The 15,208-nt window shown below is 48.1% G+C and overlaps 1 protein-coding gene across 14 annotated transcripts in view; it reads right to left on the bottom strand.

The window, feature by feature from the left end:
* Positions 1 to 130: 130 nt before the first annotated feature.
* The window catches only part of ARSG (arylsulfatase G), a 104,838-nt gene continuing 89,760 nt past the window's right edge, over positions 131 to 15,208 (bottom strand). For 10 of the 14 annotated variants that reach the window (XM_066386662.1, XM_066386669.1, XM_066386666.1 and 7 more), the window contains 3 exons: positions 11,895 to 12,015; positions 6,863 to 6,953; positions 131 to 979 (listed from right to left, as the gene is read on the bottom strand). In XM_066386662.1, coding sequence (XP_066242759.1) covers positions 666 to 979; positions 6,863 to 6,953; positions 11,895 to 12,015 — 526 coding nt within the window. In that variant the 3' untranslated portion in view covers positions 131 to 665. Of the gene's footprint in view, positions 980 to 1,099; positions 1,722 to 6,862; positions 6,954 to 11,894; positions 12,016 to 15,208 lie in introns of those variants that run through there. The other 4 variants (XM_066386674.1, XM_066386676.1, XM_066386671.1 and 1 more) reach the window with 3 other exon arrangements.

Genomic DNA, 15,208 nt, shown 5'->3' with positions numbered 1-15,208 from the left:
TTATTTCTTCGTGGTTCTAGGAAGCAGGAAGAACTCTTAAAATCTCTAGAAGCCAGCCAATTGACTTTTCAAAGGGGTAGGGGAGACGGGGCGGTGGGGAGGGGCATGGACTACTCTGCGGACTCTTCTGCTTGGAGACCGGAAGGCACCTGACTTTGTCTAGTCAACATCCATGCAGCTCACGGCATCCCCCAGGGGCATCCCAGAATCCCCCAGGGGGTTGGAGGCATTCAGGCTCCAACCCAGACCTACCAGGTCAGAACCTGTACTTGCACAAGCTCCCAGGTGGTTCGTGTGCATATTGAAGATGGAGAAGCACTGCTCTAGATACCAGCTGGAACAAATCTCTACTAAAATGACCAGTAAAACTTGGAGCATTAAAAAAAATAAATGAAGACTAACACACATTGAGTGTCAGGTTGTGTGCCAGCATTTTCATGGATCGCCTTCGAATCCTCAAAGTCAGGTGAAGTAATGGCCCCAAGTTCAAAAGCTGGGGCTTGAACCTGGTCTGACTGAAGCCATTACAGCTCCATGCAGCTGTCCTCTCAAGCCAGCATGCAGAAGGGACAGTGGGGGGGCTTCCAAACAAATTCTGAGACTCATTAAAGTGTACGTAACTGTAAAGAGAGGAAAACTGAAGTGAGGATATGTGCTTGCCCGGCTCACTGCCTGACGTTCCTGCTAGTGGGAAGGTCAGTCTGGGAGGCGGCCTGGCAGCGGCAGGCAACATGGTGGGGATCACAGCAGGGAGTGGCCGAAGGGTCCTGTGCGTAGTCTGCTCTGGAGGTGTTGTCGTCAGCTATGTCGTGAAGGACGCCTGCAAGAGCCTCTCTGACCGTGGGCAGGACACTCCAGTATTCAGCACTACCTGTGTCTAGAGGCACAGCTTCAGCAACATCATCTTCCAGATTAAAAACAAGGGGAGGCTCGTGACACTGCGCAGGCCCCACACTCCCATCACAGGCTGCTGCTCCACCTAGGGAGAGGGCGAGAGATACCCCATCAAACCCAGCTCCAGCCCCGCGCTATAGGAGTGGTGACTGGGACTGATTATAAATTAATTCAAACATGCCAGCTCTGGACAGGTGACTAATTTCACTTTGGGCTGAAGTTACTCAACCTGATAAAAAGGTGTCTATGAAAATCCTACAGCTAATATCACACTTCATGGTGAAGATTAAAAGCTTTCCCCTTTAAGATCAGGAACCAAACAAAAATTTCCACTCTTACCACTTATATTCAACATTGTACTTGAAGTTCTAGCCAGAGAATTAGACAAGAACAAGAAATAAGAGGCACCCAGGTTGAAAAGGAAAAAGTAGGACTACTTCTATTTATAGATGAAATTATCATATATAGAGAAAAGCAAATGGACAAAACTCTTAAAAAGCGGAGACTGTCAGCTCTGGCCAGTGGCTCAGTGGATAGAGCATTGGCCTGGCTTATTGACGTCCTGAATTCAATTTGTAGTCAGGGCACACAGGAGAAGTAACCATCTGTTTCTCCCCCTTCTCTTCTCTCTCTTCCCCTCCCGCAGCCAATGGCTCAATTGTTTTGAGTGTGGCCCCAGGCACTGAGGATAGCTTGTTTGGTCTGGGCACATCAGCCTCAGGTGCTAAAAATAGGTTGGTACTTCAGCATTGGCCCAAGTAGATCCTGGGGTAGATGCTGGTTGGGGCACATGTAGGAGTCTGCCTCACTTTCTCCCTGCCTCTCACCTAAAAAAAAAAAAAAAAAAAAAAAAAACCCAGAGACTATCAAACTGGGTGAAGCAACAAGAGTCCACTCTATGCTATCTACTATAGACTTGTCCTAACTATAAAGCAAATGAGTTGACAGTAAAAGGAGGAAAATAGATACATCATGCAAACAGTAAGTGTGAGGAACTGGAGTGGCTACCTTAGCATCAGACATGTAGTATAAAGATAAAGAGGGACCCTGGCCGGTTGGCTCAGTGGTAGAGTGTCGGCCTGGCATGCAGAGGTCCCGGGTTCGATTCCCGGCCAGGGCACACAGGAGAGGCTCCCATCTGCTTCTCCACACCCCCCCTCCTTTCTCTCTTCCCCTCCCGCAGCCAAGGCTCCATTGGAGCAAAGATGGTCCGGGCGCTGGGGATGGCTCCTTGGCCTCTGCCCCAGGCGCTAGAGTGGCTCTGGTCGCGGCAGAGCGACGCTCCGGAGGGGCAGAGCATCGCCCCCTGGTGGGCAGAGCTTCGCCCCTGGTGGGCGTGCCGGGTGGATCCCTGTCAGGCGCATGCGGGAGTCTGTCTGACTGTCTCTCCCCGTTTCCAGCTTCAGAAAAATACAAAAAAAAAAAAAAAAAGAGGGAATTTTCATTTTTAAGGAAGACAAAACTAAAGGAAAATGAAAACAAATACACATCCTAAATGGATAATAACAACCCTCTCTCAGTAATTGATAGAACACTTAAGCAAAAGATTAGAATATAGATGATTTGAACAATTACTTCCAACTAATTGACATTTATGGAAAGTTATACACAAGAACTACAAAATGCACATTATTTGCTTTACTTTCACATGGTATGTTCACCAAGACAGACCATGTGCAAGGCCATGTAAGTCTCAGTCAATTCCAAAAGATTGAAACCTTCTAACCATATCAAAATTAAATGAGAAGTTACAAAAATAAGATTGCTAGAAAGGCCCCAAAATTTGGAAATTAAGCAATACATTTCTAAATATGAGTCAAGGAGGAAATTAGAAAAGATTTCCAACTAAATGATAATAAAAATAAAATACACCAGTATTTGTGAGATGCAGTTAAAGCTGTGCTTAAAGGCAATATTATAGCTATAAATGCTTATATTTGAATATAAGAAAAGTTTACAATTAATTATCTACATGTTCACTTTGGGAAACTAGAATAAAGAGAGTAAATTAAACTAAAAAAATAAGTAAAGAAAGAAATAATAGCAATAAAAGCAAAAACACTGACACAGGAAACCATAAAGGAAATAAAGCCAAAAGTTGGTCTGTTAAGAAGGTTAACTAAAAGGATGTAGAAATATTATGAACAATTTTATACCAATAAATTTGACAACTCAGATGAAATAAACAAATTATATGAAAAACAACTTACCAAAGCTGATACAAGAAGAAATACAAAATCTGATTAGCTTTATATCTATTAAAGAAATTAAATCTATAACCAAGAACTTTTCTATCAACAAATCTCCAGGTCCAAAAGTTTCTTTCACTAACACTGAGGTCGCCGGTTCAAAACCCTGGGCTTCTGGCCGGTTGGCTCAGCGGTAGAGCGTCGGCCTAGCGTGCAGAGGACCCGGGTTCGATTCCTGGCCAGGGCACACAGGAGAAGCGCCCATTTGCTTCTCCACCCCTCCGCCGCACTTTCCTCTCTGTCTCTCTCTTTCCCTCCCGCAGCCAAGACTCCATTGGAGCAAAGATGGCCCGGGCGCTGGGGATGGCTCTGTGGCCTCTGCCTCAGGCGCTAGAGTGGCTCTGGTCGCAACATGGCGACGCCCAGGATGGGCAGAGCATCGCCCCCTGGTGGGCAGAGCTTCGCCCCATGGTGGGCGTGCCGGGTGGATCCCGGTTGGGCGCATGCGGGAGTCTGTCTGACTGTCTCTCCCTGTTTCCAGCTTCAGAAAAATGAAAAAAAAAAACAAAACAAAAAAAACAAACAAAACCCTGGGCTTGCCTGGTCAAGGCACATATGGGAGTTGATGCTTCCTGCTCCTCCCCCTTCTCTCTCTCTCTCTCTCTCTCTCTCTCTCTATCTCTATCTCTATCTCTTTCTTTCTCTCTCCCCTCTCCTCTCTAAAATAAAATTAAAAAAAAAGTTTCTTTCACAGGTAAATTTAATCAAACACAAAAAGAGATACCAGTCTTACACAGACCCTTCCAGAAAATAGAGAAGAAAACATTTCCCAACTTATTTTACAAGTTCAGCAAAACCCTGATACCAAACCCTGACACAGACATTATAAGAAAGGAAAATTATAGACAAAGTTTTAGCAAATCAAATCGAGCAATATATATATATATATATATTTTAAAATCACACCTAAGTGATTTATGCAGGAATTCCAAGTTGACAACATAAAAACTGGTGTAATTCACCGATTGAGAGGGTACTTGTACAAGAATGCACGTTAATAAAAACACATCAGATTGTACCATTTAAATCTGTGTCTTGCACCATGTGTAAAGTTTGCCTTGATTACTTTTTTAAAACATGGAAAAACAGTAAGATACATTAATTCTAGTCCACACACCAAAACACACTGGTTGTTTTTCTTAAGGCCTCTCCAAGTTCATGACCATAAAATTACATCCTAATCACAGAAGGACACACATCTTTCTCTAATCTAATATATCATAGTAGATGTCAATTCATCTAGCTTATCCAAAACCAGGTTTAAGTAATCGGGATGCAGCTTTTCGGGGATTTAGGGGGAGAAATCTGAGCATGTTTCTGTTCCATCCTATTCAGTTGTCGTCCATCTGCTGAGATGTCAGTGCCCGCCCCCACCCTGACTCTCCTGGGAGCTTGATGACTCCTCAGAACAGACGTCCCCTGGGCATGATAATTCCTGTCTGACTGTGATCATTTTCAGCAGTCCTGTTACTTCCTGGTAACATTGATGATTCCAGGATTGTGGTACCGAGGGCTTTCTGGCAGGATCATTACTTCTGAAATTAACTCAGCCTGGGGAAACCATACCTCTTTGATAATGTAATGTAGGGACTGTAATCTAGAAACTTTCCATCTGAAAGCGTAACAATTATCTGACTGGTTTGCGTTTTAGGGTTTGGAGAATCAAAGACTGTTGTGGCATTTTTAATATCCTCCAAGTTCTGAACTCATAGGACTTGTTTTGTTTTTATGCCATATTTTCTTCAGGGTCACTTATTCACACTTGGGGAAAATAAATTTTTGTTCTGTGTTATATAATTCTTTGGAACGCTCTAACATTAAATAACTGAATCAAACTGGAATCCGCATCAGGTCCCAGATTTGGTGGAGTTGGGGAGATTTTTTGTTTTTTCTTCGTTAAAAAAAATGTGTGTGTGTGTGTGTGTGTGTGTGTGTGTGTGTGTGTATACACACACACACATACATACATATATATCTTCCTTCTCGGTTGAGATACTGTACCATGTGTACCATGCAAAATACTTCAAGACAACAAGGATGAATGAGCTTATAGAGCTCTGATTTAGAGAGCTCAAAACTAGTGGTGGACATAAAAGATGTACCTAAATGACTGGCATATATGTGAGAAAAGAATGAAAATAGGGAATATAAAAAATGGAGTCATTTTACTCAAGCTGCTAAAATTAACATTATGAAGATTGAGCCTAAAGAAACAATTCTATTCTTGCTGTAACTAGCCTGGGAATGGAAAACTTTTTGAACTTTTTAGCCCTGCATCAATTCCTGGCTATAATATATCCACATACACCAGACCTATAGATAATCTTCTTGTTACTCCCTGAAGGACTCACATATATATTCACCAGACATTTGACTGACCACTGTCTTGGACAAATGCTAAGAATGCAGGACTGATCATTCTCAAGAATGCAGTTTTTTACTGTAAGAACTCTATTAACTTTTCTTTCTTCTATGAGACATGTCCGGATTTTTCCCTAGTTGTGTTCCCAGTTTTCAAATTCTAAGACCCTTAAATAAATCTTTGAGTTTGTCCAACATGTGGCAGAATGTGATAAATGCCAGGTTTCTCCAGGTCTAACACGATGAGGAAAGCAAGAAGGAGTATTGTGATCAAGATGGCATTTGGTGTGAAGCCTTAAAAGCTGAGAGGGATTTTAACTGGAGGCCAAGGAAGAGGACCCTTGCATGTGGAGAACACTAGAAAAGGAGAGGGACCCAGGATGGAGCGAGGCAGAATTCAGTTGGCAGCAAGAAGCCACTGGAAGATTTCGAGACCCATCCTAGTCAGTATCACATTTCTAAAACGTACATTTTAAGACGGTCACCGAGTGACCCCAGAAGCAGACTTCTGTCAGTTTGCTCAACAGACCTCTAAACTCTATTTTTTGAACCAGTCTATTTATTGTCAAGTAAATCACAATTTCAAACATCTCTAAGCTTCCATCTAATGTTCATCCAAATTGACCTTTAAAGCATAACAATGAAATGAGGAAAGAAAAAAAGAGAGAGAGAGAGCCAAAATGGAGTCACCTGTGCTAAACCACATCACCAGTCTAAAACTCACTAACCTAACTGCAGTTTCAGCCTCTCCTAGGAGTGGAATTTTAAACCAATCAGTCTCAAATTTCCTGATCCATAGAGTGAAGTAATCTGCAGGATAACCTCCCCGCCCATTCCTTCTCCCAAAAGAAGATGAATGCCCTAAACATAATCTTTTCTATTTCTTTTGCTAATAACTCCCCAGCCACACCTTTCTGCTTATAAAAACCTCCCATTGTGTTCACCTACCTAGTGCTACCTTCTGGTTACCAGATAGGTTGCTGCCCCGTTCATGAATCACTTAACAAAGCCAATTAGATCTCCAAATTTACTCAGCTGCATTTTGTTAACAAATGAAATGTTCTTCAAGTGAAAAGGAACTATACAAATGTGCTGAACTAGCTCTGAGCTCTTTGGAAATTTAAGCAAACTGTAGGAAGATCTTGTTTGCTGCATATTGTAGGTGCAAAGGGCATGTGCTGGGCCCTTGGGTGCTGAGACCTTCCACTGTGTCCAGGATTTGGGGTGGGGCACTGTCAGAGGTGCTCGGGGCTCACCAAAGGAGAGCAGCCCACACTCATTCCCAGAGACCTAAGTCCAGATGGGGTAGGCGCAGGGGCCACTGTCTGGGCGTGCAGGCCTGCACCTCACTAACTCACCAGTGATGTAGAAGGCCTTGTAATGCCCCAGGCGGACAGTCTGCAGGGCACCATACTCTCCAGCTGCTCCACTGTTGGGGTGAAACAGCACCTGAGGAAGGGTAGCAGGGCTCACTAACAAGAAGACCATGCCAGATGCTCCCTGGGAAGCGTTACTTTCTTCGTCAGCCATTGTCCCTCCTTCCCACCACCCCCACTATCCACACCCCCCACCCCCACCCCTGCCGAAGACACTGACAGAACACAGGCCTGTGGTCCACACCGGCCCACTCCTGGGAGCCTCTGTGAACTGCTCCGGGTGGGCCACAGCTCTGGGAAGTAAGATTCCTAGGCCCCATACCAGCTATGTAGTATAATTTGTAGGGTCTAGTGCAAAATAAGAACGAGAGAAACCTTGTCCAGAAAATTAAGAATGTCACGGTGACCACAGCATGTGTGATTCAAACCCAGCACGGGGTCCTTCTAAGTGTGGGGCTCTATGTGAGCGCACAGGTCACATTCCCAGAGGCCTGCTGTTGGGCAGATAAAATGTATTATGCTCACTTTGTTAAAGAGGCCATTGCCCAGGTGATATTAATGTGTGTTGGGGTGGGCTAAAGGCAGGCAGAATCCTTGTAGCCTGGGGCTTGGTTTTGGGATTAAGCCTTTCCTACCCTTTTTGGTGTAAGGTGGTACAATCCTATCATGCCTCAGAGAAGTGACTTTGTATTAAGAGACTTCCCTATTATGTATATTGGATTAAGGGTTTGGATTTCTACACTATAAAATGGGAACGGAGCGGGGGTTTGGCTCTTGGTTCCTGAGGTTAGCATGAGAGAGTGGAGAGAGTAGAGCCAGCAGCTAAAGGAGGCCACGTGAAGGAGGCCAGGAGAAGCAGCCAAGATGGCGGAGTGCTGAGTGAGATGCCAGTTTGTGTAGAGTTTGTATCTGGGATAAGGAAGGAGATGGGGAACTGAGGAGAATAAGTCTGGTGAGCTAGAAACCTTTGATTCTAGGAAACTCGGATAAGTCAGTGGCTTTGTGAGCACTGAGTGTGACTGGGTTTTGGAGCCCAGTGTGTATTTTTACTTGCCCGCCGGGTGCAAGGTAGGATTAAAGGCTATGGCCCACCAGTTTTTGGCTCCATGGTTTCTTTACCGACTGTCCAAATCCAATGCGAACCTGCATGGGCTGGGCTGCTGTGATAGTGGCCCCGGCCCTGCCTGCTGGCTTTACACCTGCCCTGCCTGGGCTCTGCCCTCCAGGCTGAAGATGGGGCCTGGCACCTGCATCTTTCACAGAGATTCTTGGATTCCAACACAGGTGACACTCAGATGTCTTTAAAGACGGCTTCTTCAGCACCCAGCTGATTTCTAATCTGCACTTGAGCAAGGATGGCCTGCGCAGGCTCCAGGAGGGGGCCTCACAGTGTGGTTTCGGCAGAGCCTGCGCTGCCCAACCTCTGAATGGAGACGTCCTGGCCTTTGACTCCATCCGCCTCCACTTGAACTAAGAGAATCATTCCTCAGCAGGGCACAGATGAAAGAATCCCTACGGAATGGAAACACCCAATTCGGGGTTCCCAAGGGCAGGATTTGGTAGAAAATAAGTGACCAGTGTCCTTGGTAGGTTGGTGGGTTTGGGCTGGAAGTGGGAGACCGCCCTGGTATGAATCATGACCAATATATATCACTGGAAAGGCGCTTACGTGATTCAAAGTTTCCATGGGACTAAAAAAAAAAAAATGAGAAACATCTGTTGGATCAGTAAACAGCTGTCCCCCCAAGTTTCCCGGCTCTGAGAGGATGCGGAGGGTGGGGCTCCTCCCACACCTGCCTCTTCCGTGCTGTGCTGTTCTCTCGTGACAACCTCTGCAGTTCCCCAGCCAGCATGATGACAGCAGGCTCCTTCCAAACAGGAAAAGAAGTCGTAACTCAAAACCCTCACTTCTTCCAACCCTGCAGGAAGCCAAGCCTCTCACCGCAGGAGGCTGTTTGGTTTCCTTCTGGTGAAGGCAGGAAGTGGAAGACTTGGAAAGCCTATTGTCAACTGATCTATGATGCACTCTGACATCCAGAAGATGGGAGTCAAGGTCCGCTAATTCAAATCATTGACATTGCGTCTCAACAGAAATTCTATAGCGTGGGCTGCAATATTTATCCGCAGTTACCAGAGGTAACTTCCACCATCCAAGAGGAAGCTAACTGGGGGATGGCTCACTCTCAGGAACGGAGATGGATTTTGGAGAAGTTGTGTACGCCTTTTTTCCCCCCTGCTTGGAGCAGGCTGATTATAGCATTCTTGTTTATATCAACATAGGAAGGAGGTTGGCAAATTTACCCATGAATCACAGCTGAAAACATTTCCTCTGCAGAAAACGCCAGGTCCAAATTTCAAAGACAAAACTATCTTCCGAAAACACATTGCACCCTCTTGGGTGCCTTGCTTACCTGTTTGCTTTGCTTTATTCTGTTTTGTATACAAGCATGCAATCATTGCCTCACCATCGGTCCTGAAGGCTGGTGCCTATGTCACCTCCCCAGCAGGAGGCCCTCCTATCCCATGGGTGGGGGTGCACAGCTCATCTCCAAACGTGGCCAGCCCCTCACCAGGCACTCGGGATGGTGCCTTTCACCACCAGGGGCCTCCCTAAGAGAGGTCATCGGCATTCCAGACACTAAAACCCAGCTCCTGGTTCTCCGATGTATGGCCTCCAGGAATGGGCCAAGCATTTTAGGACCTACAGCAGCCCCAGGCTGGTTCAGGTTGGGCAGCAACAGAGCCATTAAGCAAACCTTCCCTTTATTGACAATGTTTGGACTTGGTCATAGCAACCTGGGGCTGAGAAGTGACTTGACCACTGGGGACATTAAGACCTCCCACTTCTATCTGGGAGATGGGTGACTACAAAGTGGGAATTGGGTGCCAGGCTGTGTGCACCCTCCCCTACCTGCTCCCATCTCCCGCCTTGGGGCCGCCCTCTTTGCCAGTATGCAGACCTATCGAGATCAGAAGCAGAAGGCTCAGCAAATGCAAGACCATGCAGCATGGAGTCAGCGCTCTTAGTTTTGGACATCTCCTCCCACCATGTCCCCAGCTGCCGATGAAGTGACTAGTGAGAAGACCACTCGGTTTGAAACCAGTAGCCCATGAATTTGCCTGTACACCTATCAAAAAAGGACCTGGGACGGCACTAAAAAGTGTTACTTCATTTGCAAAATAAGGAAGAGCCCAATTGCTCAGATCTATTTGCATATTGTATTGAGATGACTATCTAGGGGTTACTTGGAACCATCTGAAACCAAAATGGTTTTCTTGTAAACCAACTCATTTCAGAATTCTTGTAAGCCCAGGACATACCTATAGGTGAACACAATTAAGTTGCGCTTATTTAAAAACACGTGTGTATATATGTACGTACATACGTGTATACACATAGGCATATGTATGTATATCTGTATAATCACTCATAGTTTTACCTCCTGGCCTTCCTTCAACAAATAAGACATGATTTATTGTAGTCTCTTCAGTAGCTGCCCAGAAAAGACCAAAGCCAAATTCTGAGTAAGGCCAACAACTGCGTATGTTGCCCTTAAGATCCAAATAATCTTACAGCCAGATTCAAGGACATTGCTGCAATCCGGTGCCCTGGGAGGCTGGGTGTGGCCCAAAGGTGTCTGCATCTGTGTGCTTTTTCACCTGAAGATAATAGCCGTAGCAGCTTCTGACATACAGAAAATTGTGGGGATTTCCACCTGGGCTATAGGGTGCGGTTAGAGAGCAAATCAGCTCAACTCCAGCTGCATTGCCACATAGCATACATTCCCATGAAAAGCCCAAACGGTGTTGTGGCTTGTATTGGGTCCTCCTACCTAATCCCTGGCCCAGCCCCGCTGGGCACCAGACCAGTCACTGTTGAGCCCTGCAGATGGGGCCTCCATGAGTGTGCAGACTTGAGAAAGACTGCGAGCTTTCTCCCTCTGAGAACGGAAGTCAGTGCAAAGGAGCTGGCTTCCCCAGGCGACTGACAACATCAAGGAGACCACAGTCCTTGAAGCACTTCCTGGTGACCCCAATTTTTCTATTAGTAGCCATGGCAATAAACACTCAGAAGCACCTCTCCACTGACGTCCCGGATAAGCCCCCAGGGACACATGCTGCAAACTTCCAGCCTGAAAGGAGGAAACCACCTTCCTGCTTCACTGCTGCTCTGGAGCAGGGCTTGCCAGGGAGGGTGTGCAGCTCCCCAGGGTCAGACACTCCTCAGAGAAGCAGTACCTCTTCAGGGGCCACGCCAGGCACCAGCTGACAACACCTAGGCACTAAGGGGTGTTCCCAGAAGCACCGATCACCCCCTCAGGCCCAATGTGCTGGCTTGCTGGGGCTGGCTGGGTGGGAAAGGGTAGCTTCAGTAACTGTCACAGTACATTTGAGCAGCATCTGAGTCACTTCCATGTGGCCCTCAGTGAAGACGTAAATATAAATAGACCCTTTGATGTGTGGGTCCCTAACTGAAGAGCCCTGTGCTCACAGAGCCTTACAAAGGGGGTTTCTGGTTCCTCCATCCTCTTTCCCTCCCCCAACTTCCTCTTCCCCTTCTGGAGAAAGGAAAACCTATGGAAATGACAAGGAAAGGCCAGCAGGCTGGACGTTTCCTGGCTGCACTGCAGAGCACCTGGGAGAGGACACTGGGTGCGGGAGGCACAAGCTGAAGCCCACGTGGGGGCTGCAGAGCCTCGCGCTGGGCCCTCCGGGAGCCAGGGGACGGTCCCAGCCATCCAGGGTTCTCTCACAGGGGATAAGCACCAATGTGGACCCACCCTCAGCAAACTATTAGCCATCAGTCTGGATGGACAAGCTGGGTTGATTACAGAGGAAGAGGAGGGGAGCAGGAAGAGTGGTTGTCTCAGAGGAGTCACCCCCAGGGTTTCTTACATGGGTTCTGGAGCAGCCCCTTGCATGTATCTTCTGCACAAAGGCGACCAGGCCCCGGGTGAGAGGTGACAGGTCAACCTTGCAGAGCCCGGGTGGGGTACGCATCTCCTCCACTTACCCTGTGCCCAGTCTGCGACCTGCCAAAGAGCACCTCAGAGGCATCCAGACCGTCAAAGCGTCGGCCGCGGGGTAAGGTGGCCCCAGCCAGGGCTACCACGGTGGGGAAGATGTCCAGCATGCTGCACAGAAAATAAGACAGCCTTGGCCCAGCTGGTTCCGGCCTCTCCCCGCCCATGCTGTGCTCAAGATGTCCCTGGCCCAGCCCAACACAGCCTGACAGCCTGCTGACGGCCCGCCCCCTCCACCTGCCTCTCCATGTTCCACCTGGGCTTCTGCTCCTGCAAGAGGCAGGACAGCCTGGTGGTTCAGCATCCAGGCTCTGTGGCCAGGTGCTGCCTGGGCCCCCACCCCAGGGCTGCCACCTCTCTAGGTCCTCCCGGCTTCAGTTTTCTCTCAAAGGGGCATAACAATAACAAAGGCGTGGAGGAGACACTGGCTCTCGGAAACTGCTATTCACTGGGGCACCCCTGCCATTCTACCTGGCACCAAGCAGGCCACGGCCACTCACTGAGAGGGAACAGCGTGACAAGTGCCTGCAAGAGAACGGGCACTTCTTTTGTCCCTCCCTGGGTCTCTGTGTTGCAAACAGCTAGTCTTTGTTTAGAATCCCATCACATGTGAAACATTCCATCTTGTTTAATCTAGCTCTTTTTTTCCCATGACAAAATAGAAAATGTTTTTGACAGAAAAAAGGAGCACCTCTAGATACATAAAGGAGAAAACAACGCAAACAGCCCACCACCCAAAGACAGCCACTGTTAAAATTTTGGTGGTTTTTTCCAGATCAGTGGTGGTGCAGTGGATAGAGCATTGACCCGGCATGCTGAGGTCCCCAGTTCAAACCCCTGAGGCCTCCGGGCTAGAGCGCAGGCTCATTGGCTTAAGCACAGACCTGCCAGCTCAAGCCCAGGATCATCGACATGATTCAAAGGTCACTGGCTTGAAGCCCAAGGTCGCTGGCTTGAACAAGGGGTCACTGGCTCGGCCTGAGCTCCCCAGTCAAGGTACATATAAGAAACAATCAATGAACTACTAAAGGGACACACTATGAGTCACTCTCTCCTCTCTCTCTCTCTCTCTCTCTCAAAAAAAAAAAAAAAAAAAAGGTAGGATTTGTTACTGTGATTTTTTTTTTTAACTCATATGGTACAATTTTTCTCCACTATAGGATACACCTGTGTCCAGCCTGCTGTGCTCAGGTCAGAAACAACTCTTCAGCAAGAACAGATAGGCTGCCATTCCAACAGAGCTGTCCATCAGGGGCCAGGGCAACTGAGCATCCTTGGGATTTGCTGGAGTCAGGAGGGCAGGGCCACCATGAGGTTGTACTTCCACGGGCAAGAGGTTCTGGTTGGCCTGAGGCTGGACACAGCAGCAAACTTCCCACTCACTCAGGGGGAGGCCTGGGGGGCTCTACCTCCCAATTTTCCCGCTGGGCGTCTGGAAGAGGCAGGGGAGCTTTTCCCTCCAAAAGGGCCTGCAGGTGGGGCTTGCCATGCGGCTCCCCTCCCTCTACCGGCCGCCAGCTCCTCTCCAGGGCTTTGCCTACAACCCCAGGCAGAATAACAGTACAGAGTGTTCCTGATTTGCCTTCTGCCTTCACAGTCCATGGAGCTGGTGGCTTCTCTCAGGAGAGAGGCGCTCCAGGAACTGGCTTTCCACACTGATGGGGCTTCAAGGAATGCATTGTAAGCATTTGTAGAGGACAGCCCAGCCCAGACGCCCGTCTGCAGCCCAAGGTTCCTGCCACGGCTCAGGCCGCGCAGAGACTGCAGTGCGGCGTGAAAAGGCCGCCGTGTGGCTACAGCTGTCTGTCGGAGCTTTCTCTAATGTGTGTCCCTGCGAGAGGTCTGCGTCACAGATGGGTCAAGTCCAGGAGCAAGAGGATCTGTGTTAAGAGTTTGGAATGCATGGAATACTTTCTTTTTCCACTGTATTTCCCCCTCCGTGATGAGGCTGAGCGTCCTATTTTTACAGGGCTAAGTCTAATGTTCTCGGAACCCTAGGGTCTCAGAGTTTACCGGGAGCCCCAGAGGAACACGCCCACCCAGGGCACCGAGAAAATATCTGGCCCCTGAGAAAAGCGACCATGTCTCTGGTGACTCGCTGATCCTAGAGCTGTTTGGCCAGCTCAGGCCACCAGCAGTCCTTGCTCATGTAATGAGCATGGGGGAAGCCAAGCCCCCGGGGTCCCCCTGAAAGAGGTAGATATCCCCCCGGGCTCGGACAGTCCCAGTGCCTCCCCAGGCCGGGCCGAACACAGACAAATCTTTGGACAAACCATCGGCTCCACAAAAGCTGCCAAAGGGAACCCAGCTGCTCCCAACTTCAAATCTCACCTAGAAAATGGGTTCTGGGAGTCTTAAAACCTTGAAGAAAGAAACAAAAAGTAACCCCCAAACTGACATTCTCAAGTTTCCGCTCTTCATTTTGATGCTGGGGGCAGAGGCTTTGGGTGGGGCCTATGTTCTGACTTCCATGGGACCTCAGTGCTATGGACTTCACAAGTCCTCCCCTTCACACAAGACACCAAAAATTACACATCACAGCAGTACAGGTGTAAAGATGCATCCATAGGACCTGGCCAGTTGGCTCAGTGGTAGAGCATCGGCCCAGCATGTGGATGTCCTGGGTTTGACTCCTGGTCAGGGCACACAGGAGAAGCATCCATCTGCTTCTCCACCCCTCTCCTCTTGCTTCTCTCTCTCTCTCTCTTCCTCTTTCTTCTCCTCCTACAGCCATGGCTCACTGGAGTGAGTTGGCTCCGGGCACTGAGGATGGCTTTATGACCTCTACCTTAGGTGCTAAGAAGTGCTCAGCTGCTGAGCAATGGGAGCAACACCCTAAATGGCTAAACAGCAGCTTTAGCTGTTTTTCAAAAGAGATTGTTTCAAGTCCTTCTCACCATTCTGGTCACCATGTACTTGCCCCACTAATCTCAGAAAGAGAGTCCTCTGTTCTAAACAGATGGAGGGCTCCCCGCTCAGATGCAGAGTGGATCCTTCACCTTTTTATACATAAAGCTCTGGTTCTCAGCCAGCTTGAACCTGTCCTTGCAGGGGAAATGAAGCTGACTGGAGATATTTTGATTGTCACAATGAAGGGTGGAAGTGTGACTGGCATCTAATGGGTGGAGGCCAGGGATGCTACTAAACATCTCACAATGCACAGGGCAGCCCCCCATAACATAGAATGATCTGGCCCCCAATGTCAACAGCATGAGGTTAAGACACCCTGCCTTCAAGTTTGAGGTTCAAGGCCCTATCACGTGGGCTGCCCAAGCCCTGCCCTCCTGAAGGTGGGTCTGCTTCT

Source organism: Saccopteryx leptura, chromosome 5 (assembly GCF_036850995.1).
Source record: "Saccopteryx leptura isolate mSacLep1 chromosome 5, mSacLep1_pri_phased_curated, whole genome shotgun sequence".
NCBI classification, from domain to species: Eukaryota; Metazoa; Chordata; class Mammalia; order Chiroptera; family Emballonuridae; genus Saccopteryx; species Saccopteryx leptura.
Note: the sequence above shows the minus strand (reverse complement) of the source record. Positions and strands in the feature narration are given on the sequence as shown.